This window comes from Saccoglossus kowalevskii, chromosome 1 (genome assembly GCF_978046115.1).
Source record: "Saccoglossus kowalevskii chromosome 1, keSacKowa6.1, whole genome shotgun sequence".
In the NCBI taxonomy this organism is placed as follows: domain Eukaryota; kingdom Metazoa; phylum Hemichordata; class Enteropneusta; family Harrimaniidae; genus Saccoglossus; species Saccoglossus kowalevskii.
Window position 1 is genome coordinate 17,507,612 of NC_140641.1, and position 17,255 is coordinate 17,524,866.

The 17,255-nt window shown below is 35.4% G+C and overlaps 1 protein-coding gene across 4 annotated transcripts in view; it reads right to left on the reverse strand.

The window, feature by feature from the left end:
• LOC100329039 (liprin alpha) overlaps window positions 1–16,152 on the reverse strand; it is a 144,786-nt gene extending 128,634 nt beyond the window's left edge. Inside the window, exon 1 of one of the 4 annotated variants that reach the window (XM_085499732.1) lies at window positions 15,539–16,152. In XM_085499732.1, the coding sequence (XP_085355858.1) occupies window positions 15,539–15,778 (240 nt within the window). In that variant the 5' untranslated portion in view covers window positions 15,779–16,152. The remainder of the gene's footprint in view (window positions 1–15,538) is intronic. The other 3 variants (XM_085499731.1, XM_085499730.1, XM_085499733.1) reach the window with 3 other exon arrangements.
• Between the last annotated feature and the right edge of the window lie 1,103 nt (window positions 16,153–17,255).

Below are 17,255 nucleotides of genomic sequence, written 5' to 3' on the forward strand. Positions count from 1 at the left end.
ACGAGTGTGTTTGCGGAACTTACAGTACTGTAAATCGCTCTGAGTTCTCAAGAGACACATTTTCATCGGTCAGTGATAATAGGATTTATTAAGGCTGAGGAGTCACAGCAAATTATGTGAAATTTTGTTTCAAATGCACCACAAATTATGCAATGTTCCTGAATTTGAAGACTCTTGAGAAAATAGTAAACTGGATATATAGAAGATAAGGTGGGACCCATGAGGGATTCTGTAAGGTTCAGTGAATGGACCCATGGGGGATTCTGTAAGGTTCAGTGGATGGACCCATGTGGGATTCTGTAAGGTTCAGTGGATGGACCCATGAGGGATTCTGTAAGGTTCAGTGGATGGACCCATGTGGGATTCTGTAAGGTTCAGTGGATGGACCCATGTGGGATTCTGTAAGGTTCAGTGGATGGACCCATGTGGGATTCTGTAAGGTTTAGTGGATGGACCCATGTGGGATTCTGTAAGGTTCAGTGGATGGACCCATAAGGGATTCTGTAAGGTTCAGTGGATGGACTAAGGGATTCTGTAAGGTTCAGTGGATGGACCCATGTGGAATTCTGTAAGGTTCAGTGGATGGACCCATGTGGGATTCTGTAAGGTTCAGTGGATGGACCCATGTGGGATTCTGTAAGGTTCAGTGGATGGATCCATGTGGGATTCTGTAAGGTTCAGTGGATGGACCCATGTGGGATTCTGTAAGATTCAGTGGATGGACCCATGTGGGATTCTGCAAGGTTCAGTGGAAGGACCTATGTGGGATTCTGAAAGGTTCAGTGGATGGACCTATGTGGGATTCTGAAAGGTTCAGTGAATGGACCCATGTGGGATTCTGTAAGGTTCAGTGAATGGACCCATGTGGGATTCTGTAAGGTTCAGTGGATGGACCCATGTGGGATTCTGTAAGGTTTAGTGGATGGACCCATGTGGTATTCTGTAAGGTTCAGTGGATGGTCCCTTGTGGGATTCTGTAAGGTTCAGTGGAAGGACCTACCGGTATGTGGGATTCTGAAAGGTTCAGTGGATGTACCCATGTGGGATTCTGTAAGGTTCAGAAGATAGACCCATGTGGGATTCTGTAAGGTTCAGTGGATGGACCCATGTGGGATTCTGTAAGGCTCAGTGGATGGACCTATATAAGATTTTGTAAGGTTTGTATGGACCCAAATGAAGTTTATGAAAAGATCCATATGGGGATTCAGTGAGTTCAGTAGATGGAGCTATATTGGATTCAGTGATTCTATGGAAAGACCCATCTGGGGTTCTGCGTATGGCCCCATATGGGATTCAATGTATACCCTATCTGGGTATATCTGGTGGATGGACAATTATTGGATTCAATGAATTCAGTGGATAGACCCATGTGGGATTTTGTGAGATTTAATGCATAGACTTACAGTGTTAAATAAAATATTCTGACATGTGCAGTAACTATATTTAAGAATAGTGGGCAGGTTTGCAAGTTACCATGGTTACTGTACTCTTAATTTTCTAATCTGTATCACAATCATCAGTTCACACCTATCAGATATTGGGACTACATTCTTTACATATAGGAAAATGGCACTGACAGAAAACAGAGGAAACCATGAACGTTATCATTTCAAAGACACCATACAGAGAAGGTCCAACAATCCAAGGATGTAAGGGTTACAATTGGCAATGACCTTGAATTTACATGTAGTAAAAAGGAAGAAAAAAAGTTTGCATAATGCATCATATAATTGAGACCCAAGAGAATCATTTCAAAGTAGAGAAAATGCAAATTAGGATCTATCAATTAACCAGCAGATGTGAGCTTATATGATTGATAATATTTAAACCAGATACTCTTAGAAAAAGAATTTGCAAACAGGAAACCCTTCGTGCTCTCTTGGCAACAGTTCTAATAATGAAGGCCTTTCATGTTTGTAATTAATAATAAATGGCAATTGAGAAACCATGTGATCATGAAGTACCAGATCTTTGCTTGGCAAGTGCCGTTAACATTGCACTTTGAGATCATTATTGTTTGCAAGTTTGAGGTGAAACAATTTCAACAATTTTAAGGGTGTTTGAATGTTGATTATTGTTCAGTTTCCAAATTTGATTGTTTCTTAGTATTCTCCTTAATTTGCATATATATTCATGACAATATTTCACATAAATGTTCAAAGACCCAGATAAAGCTTTCGGAATGATCTAAGAGTACAGAAAGGCGGCAAACACAGCCATGTTTTATTTTTTTATATACGCTGAATTTAGTTGAAATAAGATCAAATGAAAGAAAATAGACAACAGCAATAACGGTATGGTGGCTGTGATGGTCCAAGTACATATAGTAAACATAACACTGCGAACACTAAATCGAAATTGTCATCTAAGGTCGTCGCTGATTGGCTGCTGAGTTGGAATGACAATTTTTGGTTTCAAATACTGTGGAATACTTTATTTTCGCTGGAATTAATTTTCACTGAAAAGGCTTTTTTGGCGTTTTGTATGGAATTTATTTTCACTGATTTTTGATGAGTTTAATGTGAAATATAGAAAAAAAAGTATATTCGCTGGATTTTATTTTCACGGAATCATTCTTTCAGCGAAAATAGCGAAAATAAAGTATTCTACAGTACCCCAAAAAAGTGTTCTATGTTATTACAAGAATAACACGAAGTATGCATGAAGAAAGTACAGCAGAAGTATCAACCGACGCGTAGCGGAGGTCGATGAGACCGCATATTGTCTGAGCGGTATCCTCGTAAAAGCATTATTATTCATATTTGGGAACTAATTGCCAGATATAGGTAGCCCAGCATTGAGCAAAATGCTGAAGATTAACTTTCTCAATATGAACTTTGATTTCAAAGCCGTCCGACATTTTGAAAATACCACGTATTTCAATTCCTAATATGGTATGCAGATACCCCATGTTAATACCTCAAAATTATGGCGATGCAGTGACAGATTTACTTTGACTATAGACCTTTATTTAACGGCCAATTTATGCTAGTGTGCATGTGCAACTAATAGAGTAAAAATGGTATACATGTATTTGAACCCCACCCCCCACCCCCACCCCCAGAAAAAAATAAAGGACAAAGTTGCTTATAACGCTAAATAGAAAAACTCACCACAGAGTTGTACATGTATATTGTTGATAGAATTTTTTTTTTTTTTTGCACACAGGGTAACTGCAATTTGTGCAGATCAATGTGTTAAACTAAAGGTTTGGATTGTAGAAAACATGGAGAACAGAGAAGTCTTGGATGGATGTGGTTGTTAACTCTGATGGCACAGACAAAAACAGACAAGTCCTAACCCTACCAAAGACACTTGGATGAAATATTTAAATGATCACAGATGGAACACATTTGAGATAAAGAGAGACAAAACCTCAAAGATCTATTTTGTGCTATCAAACAGATATTTAACCCTGACTAGTACAAATAATCTCATTGGCTGCCGGCATATCACAAATCTGAATCAATAGCCTCCTGCATATTATCACCTTGTCAATTTGACCTTTGACCTATTAATATTCTAGAGCTTTATTTCAGAAGGCAATACCGCGTGATCTAGTGACTGAAAAATCAGGCTAGAAATTTTCGAACAGCCACAAGCACACGTTACTTTAACCTTCTCACCACCTGACTATCTAGCCCAAATTTGTCTACACATTTTTTTTCATATTCTTCAATATTTCTGGAATTGAACTGTAATTTTGGAGCCAACAGAATAAATTTGAGTAAATTTTCGGTTTTTACTCAAAAAAATTGGGCTATTTTGGTCCCAATCTTCTGAAGGAAAGTGCAGACTACAAACAAGACGATTTTGTGACGAAAAGAGGGAACTGGTGATGAAAAGATTAAGATTGAACAGATAGATTTGAACATTACTCTCTTCATTTTTTTTTTAAATAATCTTCATAATCATCAGTTCGTTGGGTTAAGCCTTCAAGTGTAAAACCAAAGTGTAGAATACCGAAAGGTCACCTTGCAATAATCACTTGGGCTGTCGCTGGGTAACAGGTATAAATTAAAGCCATATAGCTATTGACGAGTGGGTGGATGAATAGTAGTTAGACAATATAAACAGCCAAGCCGGGTAAAATATTAATTTAAAGACGATCAATTTCATTTCAATGTCATTAGCTGTCAGCGCCAATGATGTTGATTATCTTGAAAAAATCAGTGGGAGGACAGATGAAAAATGAGGACATCCCCAGTGAGTTTAAAATAAAAATAACTTGACATTTTATTTAATATTTTATTGATTGTCAGTACCGGTAGTTTTTTTTGTTTTTTTTTGTGCAGAGAAAAGGGGAATCATTAATTATACACATGGTACATGTAGTATTTAAATTTGTGTTAAAAAATTAGAGAAAATAGAAACCTAGAACCACACCAGTGAGGTCATAAAATTAGCTTGAAAACCTAAAAGTACAGAGACGAAGAAATATGGAAGAAAAATAAATAGATATAACACATGGTCTAATACATGTGTTCCACCAACATTACCAAAGAGACAACTTAGAACAGGAAATTTAAAATAAACCAATATATGTGGTAGTAAAACTGACGGTAAAGAAATTGAGGTACATGTATATGTATATACGTAACAGAGCATGACAATGACGCCCATGTACATGTAATGACATACAATCTAATTCACACGTAATCAAAATGTAAAATATACTTGCAAATTAATTAAATTAATTAACAGCTCTTCCCAATCCTTCTCCGCAACGCTAGGAAATGGAGACACAATTTCAACGAGAGGAGACGCTTTGTCTGACTGTAGGAGAAATTGAATTTATTCCTGGCCTGAAATAGACACCTATGTAAATTCTCCGCCGGGATACTGAAGGATTTGTTTAAAGCTTTGTTGAAGATGGATGACTTGAAATTGAAAAAGATGAACACCGAGATTTTTTTGATTTTTTTTTTGGATTTGGAAGGAAACAAGAGTAGTATCAAACGATGCTGTCAGAAAGGTCAACGTCCTTTTTCTATTGATGGCACTTAACCAACCAATAGCGATGTCATCTTTATTAAAAACAAGCAGCCTGTCGGCTGAGATAGCTCCGCTGTTAGCAATGCACATGGCAATTAACGAACTGAAGATATCATTAGAAAATGAACAATATATATATAAAAAGCAACGGGACAAATCTGAAAGAAGTCCACACGTAGTACATATATATGTAATATCAAAGCAATTGGACTTGCGATTTTTAACAAGAAGTCAAAAATATCACTTTTCACCAAAAATGACAAAAATAATCATCAAAATTAAATAATTGAAGATTTCACAACGAAATTAACAAATCTGAAAGAGGTCCACATGTAGTACCTATATATGTAATATAAAAGCAATTGGACTTGCGATTTTTAACAAGTCGAAAATATCACTTTTACCAAAAATGACAAAAATATTCACTAAAATTAAAGAATTAAAGATATCATCACAAAATGAACAAATCTGAGAGAGGTCCACATGTAGTACCTATATACGTAATATCAAAGCAATTGGACTTGTGGTTTTCAACAAGAAGTCAAAAATATCACTTTTTACCAAAAATGACACAAATATTCACCAAAATTATGAAATGAACAAATCTAAGAGAGGTCTACCCAAGGTACATATACACCAAGTATCAAAGCATTAAGGCTTGTAGTTTTCAAGAAGAAGTCGAAAAAGTAAACATTGACACTGACGACGACGGACGACGGACAATCACATGATAAGCTCCGCTCGACAAAGTCGACAGCGAAGCTAAAAAATGTGAAATACTCCATATGAAAGTTTGATATATCTCAGATAAAAACACATACTCTTTTTTTAGTTTATAATAGAGGGTTTCTATTCGACGAACCTGTATAAATACAATCAGACTGGCCAGGAAAATAATCAAAACCCAATTTATTCAAATGATATTTTCAAATAAAGATGGAAGACAAAATTGATACGAGGAAGAAAACACAAATATCAAGAAATTGAAATTCTAATACTGTAAAATGACTAATTTTCACTGGGTTTAAATTTCACTGATTTACCATTTCAGGCATATTCAGTGGGTTTTAAATTCACGGTTTCGTCATTTAGATAATGTGTTCTATGCTAAATTTTACATATTCACTGGGTTTTAATTTAGCACATTTTCCAGTCAGCGAAATAAGCTAATTTAAAACCCAGTGAATAATTACCCCCTTTACAGTATATACAATCCTGAGATGCCAAAAAAAAAAGGTTAACGAAGTTTCCATGCGGGGCATTATATATCCAGGAATCCAACACATTTATTAAAAAAAAAATAACTGAGGGCAAATAGTGAACGAGATAAAGCGAACAAAATTGTTGTTAGACAATCGAGTATAATCAAGTTATATTCCTGGGTTATTTCAAAAGCACCTACAGTTTAAAACTATCCAATCAAATTGTCAATCATCTAATACGAAACTATTAAGACCTCAGAGTGGTATATATGCAAATTTCATACCCATATACGGTAGGATAGCAACCTTACTGGGAAGAGCAAACAAAGCCGCAATATCTTAAATATGTGATATTTTAGTCGTGATTATGATACAATGATGTAATCAGTATGAAAGTAAAACGATTCCATCCTGTCCAAGTTGGCAAATGCTGCTTCGCATCAGGCATGGTTAGATAAGGCAGCTGATCGTGAATAGGGAGGAAACAGAGCAGCTTCATTATCTAACTTTGACATCGTTAAATAATTTTCACATCATCAACCTGAAATAATTGTGTCAACCTACTTGTTTAGTAGAAATAATTGCATTCCTCAGAAGCGTAAACATTTTTTTTTTTTTAATTATTAAAACTGGTGTCTTTTCCGTCTTTCCAAACAAATTAATAATTTGCATTGAATCATTTAGTCTAGATTTAAAGGCTGGATAGTTGATACAATTGATTGGCTGTCAGGTGGAACAAAATCATCAAGATGCAAATTAGCTTATTAGTATTCATGAGTTGTGTAAAAACTAATCGTGTAGCGCATTTATCTAAAATTAACCCGCAGGTCAGTTACTTCCGTTCAGGTGAATGTGATTAATAGTGAGCATGTACGTGCACATACCTACAGACAAGTACCTTCCAGCTGTCCGATGAAATTGGACAACTAATAAATGATCTGAAACTGATCACTAGTCTCGTTCACACTGTTGGTATTTTAACTCCATATCACATATGGTAGCTATTTATCCATCAGATGCCAGTGTTAGAGACCTAGTACAAACAGTTCTGTTACTTTGACCTTCTCGCATTCTTTTACCTGATATGGAGCTAACTATCAGCTTAGCATGCTCCCCCATATCAACACATGGAGTATGTGCCTCACTGTATACTGGTCACAGTCAAAGTTAGTCTTTCCGTATCATTAATATCAGCTGCATACTGGAGATTAGAAACATTTAATACTGGCTATCGCTACCCTTGATTTCTCAACGCCGTAAGCTAGATTCTTTCCCAAATTTTATAATAATAATATTTATCTAGCTTTTGTTTAATACAGCATCAAATCCCTACACATACAATGTAATGTAAAGTAGTTGATTTTCAGTTGGATTTTAGTTTTGCTATTTCCACTGAAGGGCTGAATTAGTGAAAATAAACTTCATACAAAAAATCCAAATAGTCTTTTCTTTTTTAAAATAAAATATTTTACAGTATAAATTTTATTTTTGACAAATGCATATCAGTGGTGAGTAAAAAAAAAAAAAATCAAAAAAAAGAGGGAAAATCCGGACCATGTCATTTGATTGAATGTGTGTGCAGGGGGGTGGGGGTGGGGGGTGTCACCTTCACCCTTATTCATTCTATGTATTACCTTCAGCGGTGTGGAGAGCACAACCTCCATTTTAACTCAAGTTCTATAAAAAAAAATGCTTAGGTATTTTATTTTAGAGAGTATATACTGGTCACAATAAGTAAGACTACTAACCCCTTGAACACTTTCATCACGTTCTACTGAATAAATACATTTTTTTCATTTCAGAATTTATGACAAAGACTGTATAGGAAATTATGTCTATTTGATTAACATTTGAAAGTTACATAAAAATTTGCAAAATGTTGCAGAAAAATTATGGTCTTCAAAAAAAAGGTCTTCTGGAAATGTCAAAATGGTTTGAACCAAAGGAAGTGGTATAAGTTACACTACAAATAGCAATGTACCAAATGGTCAGAGTATAAACTAAAATGTATACTGTAGAATACTGTATTTTCGCTTGGAATTTATTTTCGCTATTTTCGCTGAAGGGATGATTCCGTGAAAATAAAATCCAGCAAATATATTTTTTTTCCTATATTTCACATTAAACTCAAAAAATCAAAAATCTGTGAAAATAAATTCCATACAAAACGCCCAAAAAGCCTTTTCAGCAAAAATTAATTCCAGCGAAAATAAAGTATTCCACAGTATATATATGTGCATTACCATTCAGTTTCTATAGTCAGGATATTTCATCATCTTTTGAGAGATGGCATAAGGTTATTCCATAAAAGAATATATAAATACTACAGATTAATATTTTGTAATAATAATTCAGACATGTAAGTGTAATTTCCATGATTTACAACAAAGACAGTCTGGTGGCATATATGTCAGCGTAATAACACTAATGTCACTTTTCAAAAAAATATACAAAAGGCATGATTCATACTTGTAATAATGGCTATAAATATAACCCAAAGTGAAATATGTCTCATACAAATAAATTCATGAAGTCAATTTCACTAACATTTACTTAACATCAAAGATGAACTGGTCAATCCATATTTGGTATTTAAATAAAAAATTAATAAAAATCAACCCTGATTGAATGACATCTGAACTTTCCAGTATTTGATAATAAGGGCAACATTTAAAAAAAAAAAAAAAAAAAAAAAAAAAAAATTAACAGAGAAGGCCACGCTTATGCATTCAAACACTTTTATTTTTTATTTTAAACAGTGTATAAAGTATTTTAATTAACTAATCTTCATTAAATATAAATGTATAAAATAACCTTCGCTTTAGAAGGACATGATATAAAAACGATGACACATTTTTTTTTTTAGTATAGTTGAATCATCGTTATGTTTGCCGAAGACATTCATGTATTTCCGTAACACGCAATCTGGCAAGTAACAATTATACACTTCCAGTTACAATATTTAGCGTGGGATAATTAACCATTCAAACATGGGGAAATGGGAGGGGGTCAAACTCCAACACACGTTCACGCAGGCCATCACAAAATATCACTTGTGCGTACATGATCTTGAGCACGTCTATTTCAATAATTTCAGCTTTTCAATTACGTTTGATCATTTGTTTTTAATAAGAGCGATGCTTATCAAAGAATTATTTATAACTGTCCTGCTTATATGGCCAATCCAACATCAATACAAGCATTTTTTTATAGAACTGAGTCAAAGTGCAAAACAGTGACCTAATTTCCACCCTGTTATTGTACTGCGGTTTTTCCTGTTCTTTTGACAAATTATTTTTAGCAAACATGTTCCTGCAGGTTGTCAGATGGCAAACCGGGCCACATTCTTGAACACAAATGCTGCCTCGTGCTGTTCGGGACCATTTTTCAGCATAAAAACAGAAAAATGAGAGACATAATAAAACTAGTTCGATCAATAGATTTAATATGATTTGTTTTAATGTCATGCACCCCTACTTCTTCACTGCCACTTAATTTTGATGTTGTATGTATTTTACGTCGAACAGGAAATACGTACCAGACATGTCTATAAACAGTCATGAGATATAAAACGGTTTAAAAGACTGACTTTAAAGGCTTGGGAGTTACGACAGTCGATACTTAAGTGACTTGTCCTTCAAGTTTAGTTGTGGATTCAAAATCTCAATATAAGAAACACACTACTTAACTAACAGAGGCATGGAGTGGGGCAAGACTATACAATATGGCAGCCTTTTGTAATTTGATCTGCTTATTACAAACTCTTATCTGGTACAGAAGCAAAAAAAAAAAAAAAAAAAGAAAAAAATAGCTGGTGGACTTGTACTACCATCCACGCATATTTGGGTAAAAGCTCCAAGCGGAGTGACCCTACCAGTTAAGGTCAGCCAAATAACAAACACGTTCGTTGTGTCGGCATAATGACTCTCAAGTTAAGCCACTTTTGAAACAATTCTGCATAGAGCTTGAGTCACCTATCGAGATGTAACTGTATACTAAGTACGTTAACACTCCAAGGAGAGGGACACAAGCGTACAAATAGTCATATTACTTTACACTTCAATACCATTATCTGGGAAAAAATAGATCTCTTGGGTATTATTCCTACACAGACACAAGAATGATAAGAACCATCCTTGTTGACTCAAGTCATGTATTTTTTTTATCAAAAGATGTGGTCACTGAGGCAGAAAAGTTAGTGGTCATTTACAATCAGAATATACCTTCCGCATTGTAGTCAAATGCTGACTGAGATCAGGACAAACATGTGTATGGAGCCCTGGGTTTCCGCTAACTTTTCATCAGTTACAATCACCAATTTCATTTTTATTTGACTCTAATAAATTGTGTCACTTTCGCTGCCAATGATCAATTTCAAACCATGAAATGATCTGCTAAAATGGTTATCATTTAAAAACATGGCATGATCCACAGAAATGTAAATTAAATATCAGAAAAACACGCAATATAAACTGGTTAAGGTAACATGGTCCAATTTCCAACACAAATCTGACAAATTTGTAATTTCTCCTTATTTGTAAAGTCAAAGTTTGAAATTGACTGAGAAAAAAACTATTTCATCCTTTGCAGAAGCCCAGGAAACCTCTCACCCCTCCACTAAACACACCCCCCCCCAAATAATGCTCACTTACAACCACTTCAATATTATAGAAAGATTTGAACACACTCATCTCCTTCGTTAAGGGGCATCACAAAAGATCGACTACATGCTCTTTTAATTTCAGTATGATCGTCAGGATACAACATGACAACCAGAAAGTAGCATTTAAATCAATAATGGTTGGATTTTTATGACAAGAATTTCAATTTCATTGTCAGTAACATATGAATACTAGGATCATGCATCAATTAGTTTTTAACCCTTTAACAAGACTTGTGGTTCTACTGACCAGAAGATAAACCAGCAAAATATCTGACTATAGACATTTGTAAGACTCGTCAACCTCTGTTGACAACACAATCCAACAAAAATCTTGAGAAAAGTAAAACATACAGAACAGAAATTAGTCTCAAATATCTAAAAAAAAAAAAAATATACATAAAAAACCACGAGAACACAGGAAATGGACAGTCCAAAAAAATAGTAACCAGGTAAATAGGTTAAAAAAATATGAGGTCAAGGTCAAATGACCACAGTACCAGTGTGGCTCATTTTGATGGTGACTTACTGCGATCAGCTGCATAAATCATTAGAAACAAAAAAGAAAGACTGAACATAGTTTGTTTAACAAATCAGCCCTGAAGACAGGTGGGCTATGTTGTATGTTGCAACTCACACCAACACAGACCATAAATTACTGCAACCACTTGACATGCACTTTGCCACAAGTTGTCACCAAATTACTTCTGAATAGGGTTAATTTGTACTGAAAAATTCCTTCACACAACGAGAATCTGGTGTGAGCGATATGCGCTTGGTTGGATGCAGTCACCACGTACTGGCTGTATACTTAAGGTCAGATGCAGTGGAAACATTATTCATTAATCTTGGAATTCAAACCACACAGCTGGTCCTAGTTTTTTTCAAGGTGACCTGCGTTTTTACAACATCTATAATACTTTTACTAAGCTGTAAGTGGAAATGTTAAATCGACAGTAATGATTGATAAGAGAATAGTCTTGAGTCATCATGAAACATTGCGCAAATAAAACACATAGATATACTGGTTTCCTTTAGTTAACCTTGTGGGACGTAACTACCTTTGTACTTCCCCCTTGCCTCAACAAGAAGATTGTACTAGCAGTTTAACGACCTGGCACACACAAAGGGCATGACCTCATCCTGAAAAGAAACAATGGAGGACGATCGGGACAAAGTCACTCATTGTTATGCAAATCCAGTCAATTAGTGTCCAATGAAAACCCCTGAATACCAACATTCCAAGCATTTAGAAATAACTGTTTGTGTCTACAAACACATAATTTAACATAATTGTTTTATGGATCTGGATCTTGTGTTATTTATCAAGCCTGAAGGTGAAAAAAAACATGGAGATGTGAGTGGGAGGAGACGGTTTATAACTGGGGACAACTCTCCCTCTCCCTATCTCTCAAATAAAACGCATACAGTATATGGTTCTATATAATTTAACAATCGTTCAAAGTCAATGTGAAATGTCATTTTCGATATGGGTCCCATGCTACAAATGCAACACATTTAAAATATTTTGATGCAAAATGCAAACATTTGCTACGTGGTGCCTTAGGACAGGCTGTAGCGATGTAATCCCTCAGTTCGCCATCTTTCATTTCAAGATAATTACAGATTACAGCTATAAATTTTCATGACTAAGTGTGTTCAGGACGAAATTTTCTGAAAGTCACTGTGACCCGTTAAAAATTCCATACTTTCCCCATTCATGTCACAAAGGAGGAAAAAACGGTTTACAGTAAATTCTTGCATTTTGAGGGAGTGGGGGGTGAGGTGATGTTTGGGGTATATCAGTTACAAAGGAGACTTCAAATGGAACTCAATCGGGTGTGAAAAAATGTGGTTAAACTGAAAAACACAATCGGTAAGAAAGTAGTTAGTGAGGTCACGGAGATCACAAATGAAATACGAGAAATGTCTCTCATAGACTCGTGATTTGAAGCTCAGGGAATACCACTACCAAAAGAAGAGCATTAAAAGCTAAACTAGTTTCCCAGATCTAAAACAAGTTAAATTGAAAATTCAAAGAATAGTCATCTGCAGAGTGTACCAAGGACAACCACTGGGTCACAAGATATGGACTTTTAAAGCATGGACGTTACTATCATACTATATTTTTTCTATTTGAAGAGATATCTCTCATTGAAGCATGCATGAACTAAAATAGTATTTATCCGATGCCTGATCATTAAAATATGATTTATTCCATAGACACACTTCTATCTTTTATTTACTTTTGCCTTCTAGTTATTCTTTATGATCGGCTGTAAGTCAAAGAAATAAATTGGAAAACCAAAACCAATTTTTGAATTATGAACCTAATTTTTGTGCATTTTGACCAATTCAAAATGGCTGCCAGAGTTGGGCTTTATACATAAGACATCAAAATTGTACTATTAATGTCACTGTTTCCACGGAAACAAGTTTGGGTACCCCTATTTTTTTGTTTGCTGTTTTTTTTTTTATTTCTTGACACAACCTTTCATACAGAAAAACAGTTAAGTCTAAATCTCAACCAGATTTACTTACTTGATTAAAATGACAGTGGGATACAAATGATATAAATTAATTAATTGTGTAAATAACATAAACAATGATATCCACATGGTTCCATAATGTAACCCATGAGTGATTGGGTGATTGACAGCTCTCCCTGTCCTTTGACAGCTAATATATATATACCCTAATATTGACCTGATTTCTCAATCCAAAATGGCTGCCAAAATGCGCTGCTATATGTAAAAAAAAAAACTTTGACATCAGTTTTTTTTACTTATTCCATGTAAACTAGTCCTGAATTAAATTAAAAACAGATTTGTCATTAAAAATTATAATCCTCTTCATGTTTAACCAAGAATTATTAATATTGTTATAGTTGATGAAATGGGAAAGGAGATGGAAGAAGTTATGTTTGTCATAATCCTGTTTATCACAAGTGTGCTTTTTCCTTAAACTCCTGCATGATGACGTTCAGGTCGTTAATTGGCAGGAACAGATTCAAGGTCCCCAAATTGTCCATCCAGACTGATTCAGGCCAAAAATAAACTGAACCCAGTACTGTAAAATATTTAACTTTTGCTTAGATTTTTTTTTCTATTTTACCTAAAGGGATCATTCAGTGAAAATAAAATCCAGCAAATATACCCCTTTTCATATATTTTACATTCATCAAAAATTAGTGAAAATAAATTCCATACAAAACACTGATAACATTTTTTCAGCAAAAATTAATGAAATGTGACATCACATCATGTCAGGCCAACCCAGCAGATTCACTGATAACTTTAGTAGTGTGGAAACATTAATTCAATCATTTGATACAAAGATCAACGCTTTACTTGATAGAGTACTTCAACTTAAAGTGTTACAATAAATGAACCTGCAGTGTAGCTGATAATGAACTTGACATTTTGTCTAAAGACAGACATCAAGGTCGATCTTAATTACACTCTCCCAGAGAAAGTAATAGAAAAATCCGAAATGTTCAAAAAAATAAAACTATACTATTCCCTTTTCCTTTCATTTTTTTTTTCAGAGACAACACCAGAAAAATATATTCACTGATAAAACATATACATGTACACATATAACCTTGCGCCAAATTCCATCCCTATTATAGAGCCATATAACCTTCCTGAAATGTCATTATTTATATTACACAACCTTCAACAAGAATGGCATGAGCCAAGGCTTTAGACGAAATAGGATACTGTGGTTTCATTGATATGTAGGTGTCTCTGGGGCTAATCCTATCAAATCCATGGGAGACGGAAAGTATAAACCTCTCGGCTGGCATTATTTCAGAAATTGACATGTATCCATTTGGTGGTAGTGGTACTAGTGGTGGTGAAGGTGGAGGTCTCACCATAGTTTGGTTACAGTAAACCAATCCTTGAATAACCCCCTCTTTTTTTTTTTTTTACAGTAAGAATTTCCAAGGTTATACTAAATAAATTATGCTGATGTAAAAGATGCATTCTGGCATTTCTCATGTGTGTAAAAAGGCTGTTGTGTATTTGTAAATGGAACCAGACAAATTGTTTATATGAAATATATGAGAAATTAAACACACAGTTTATGAATTCTAAATACATAAATTGTGTGTGTTCATTTACTTTCATTGTGTTATTTAATCACTATTGTAAGGTAATTACCAAAATACCTAATGGTTTGTATGTGCAGTGGGTCGCTCTGATTCGTTTATGATTTGGAATAAAGCAAAATCATTCAGTCTTATTCATTTAAATATAGTACGAGTATGTGTACGATAATACGAGTGACTGAATGGAATTTCAACACGGATATCACAGTTATAAGACTGGATTTCTTATTGTCATTGTAATGTGTAAGAACGCCCCCCTTCGATCGCCGAGAAAACCGAACTGACACCATTTTTTTTGTCCTACGGACGTCCACAACACAGGCGCATGATTGACGGGTCTGTGGATATTACGAGCGAACTGGAGTACAGGGCACACCGACTATTCCACATCAAAAGCCAATATCCGAACGTGGAGGCCTATTTGCTTCTGCAAGCTTCCAAGATGGCTGACCGCGAGCTCAGCGAATGACATCAATAAGGGGGCCACAGTCCGGAACGAAGGGAATCGATGATTTATACCGTACGGCAATCGCCGTAAGAATTGGGTTTATCGAGAGAGGGACCTACCTGGGGAAGATTACTGCCTATCTGTTTTTGGAGCGACTCACGTTCCCTGTCAAGTTCTTGCATTCTTTCTTGGGTATCTGCTAATGTCTCTTGGGTCTCCCGCAATGATTCCATCAACTTATCCCGTTCATCGAGCATATTCACCATGAGCTGCTCAAAGTTCGTCTCACTGTCACTGCACTGCGATTCCCGCTGGCAAGCGGAGTCTTCCGAAATTGTTGGCATAACGTCACACATCATTGTCAGGTATCATACACTAGGAATAAAGCTCCTTCCGACTCGCAGCTACAATGTGATTTCGGTTTGGTTTCCGTATTTAGCACACTCACTGGCGGGGTACGGTAGACTGTGCACGGCAAATATAACCCAAAGTAGTAGATAAACACACACACTCGGAGTCCGCGGATTAGATCGGTTTTCCCGCGTTTCTTCGGTCATACCATGATTGATCTGCGCATCCGAGAAATTATAAAATATCAATATTTCCTATGAAATTCCTAATTCGGTGTCATTCCCATGGAAACAGTGTGAAATCCCGTGTTCAAAGTACAGTAAAGCGTCGCGATTCGACGATCGGAAAGGGTGCCTTCGTCTCGATTCTCCCGACATGCTTTGCGATGACCCCACCCCCACTGTGACATTCCTCGGGTCATTTGCATAATGGGACTGAATTCTGATTCTCTGTGCACCTCGCAACACTGTAAATTGGGGGACTGAAATATTGTTATATATTACTCAATCTTAAATTGTCTGTATATCGATATGTAAATGTTAAAGGAAACAAAACGTGCGATATGATATACTCTTTAAAGGTATACGATACTGATACTGTTCACCGTGTATAACGACTCGCCACAAGTCGGCGCTGTTTAGAAACATTGTCCCAGTAAGCATATTGCAGTGACCAAAACTGTAATGCCAACCAATTCGTTAGATCGATTTTGCGTTTTTATTTCCAAAAAAAAAAAAAAAAAAATACGTAACCTAATATACGGGAAAATTCGATATGCGCCTTGACAATGATGTAATTTTCTATCCGCCCTTGTCTATGTTCTTAATATTTGTCTTACTACAGAAGACTGGAAATTTCAGTCAGACCATTCTGACCCAAGTACCAAGTTATATTGAGGGTATATGTGATACTGAACGGAGATAGAAATCATGTAAATTGAGGGAAAGGAGAATGGGTCCTCATCTGCCACAAGTCTCAATGCGTTAATCAGTAGATCAGCAACTCATAATAATGTATATCAAATCTGTATCTTACTTCAGGTAATGTCAGTAACTCATCTGAGTAATCAATTAAACGTTAGTACATGTAATTAGTTAAAGTCAGTAACAAATCTGAGTAATGTAATTAAAACCACTAACTCATATGAGTAATGCAATTAAAGTCGGTAACTAATCTGAGCAATGTAATTAAAGTTAGGAACTCATCTGAGTAATGTAATTAAAGTTAGGAACTCATCTGAGTAATGTAATTAAAGTCGGTAACTAATCTGAGTAATGCAATTAAAGTCAGTAACTACTAGTAATCTGAGTAATGCAATTAACGTCAGTAACTAATCTGAGTAATGCAATTAAAGTCGGTAACTAATCTGAGTAATGCAATTAAAGTCGGTAACTAATCTGAGTAATGCAATTAAAGTTAGGAACTAATCTGAGTAATGTAATTAAAGTCAGTAACTAATCTGAGTAATGCAATTAAAGTCGGTAA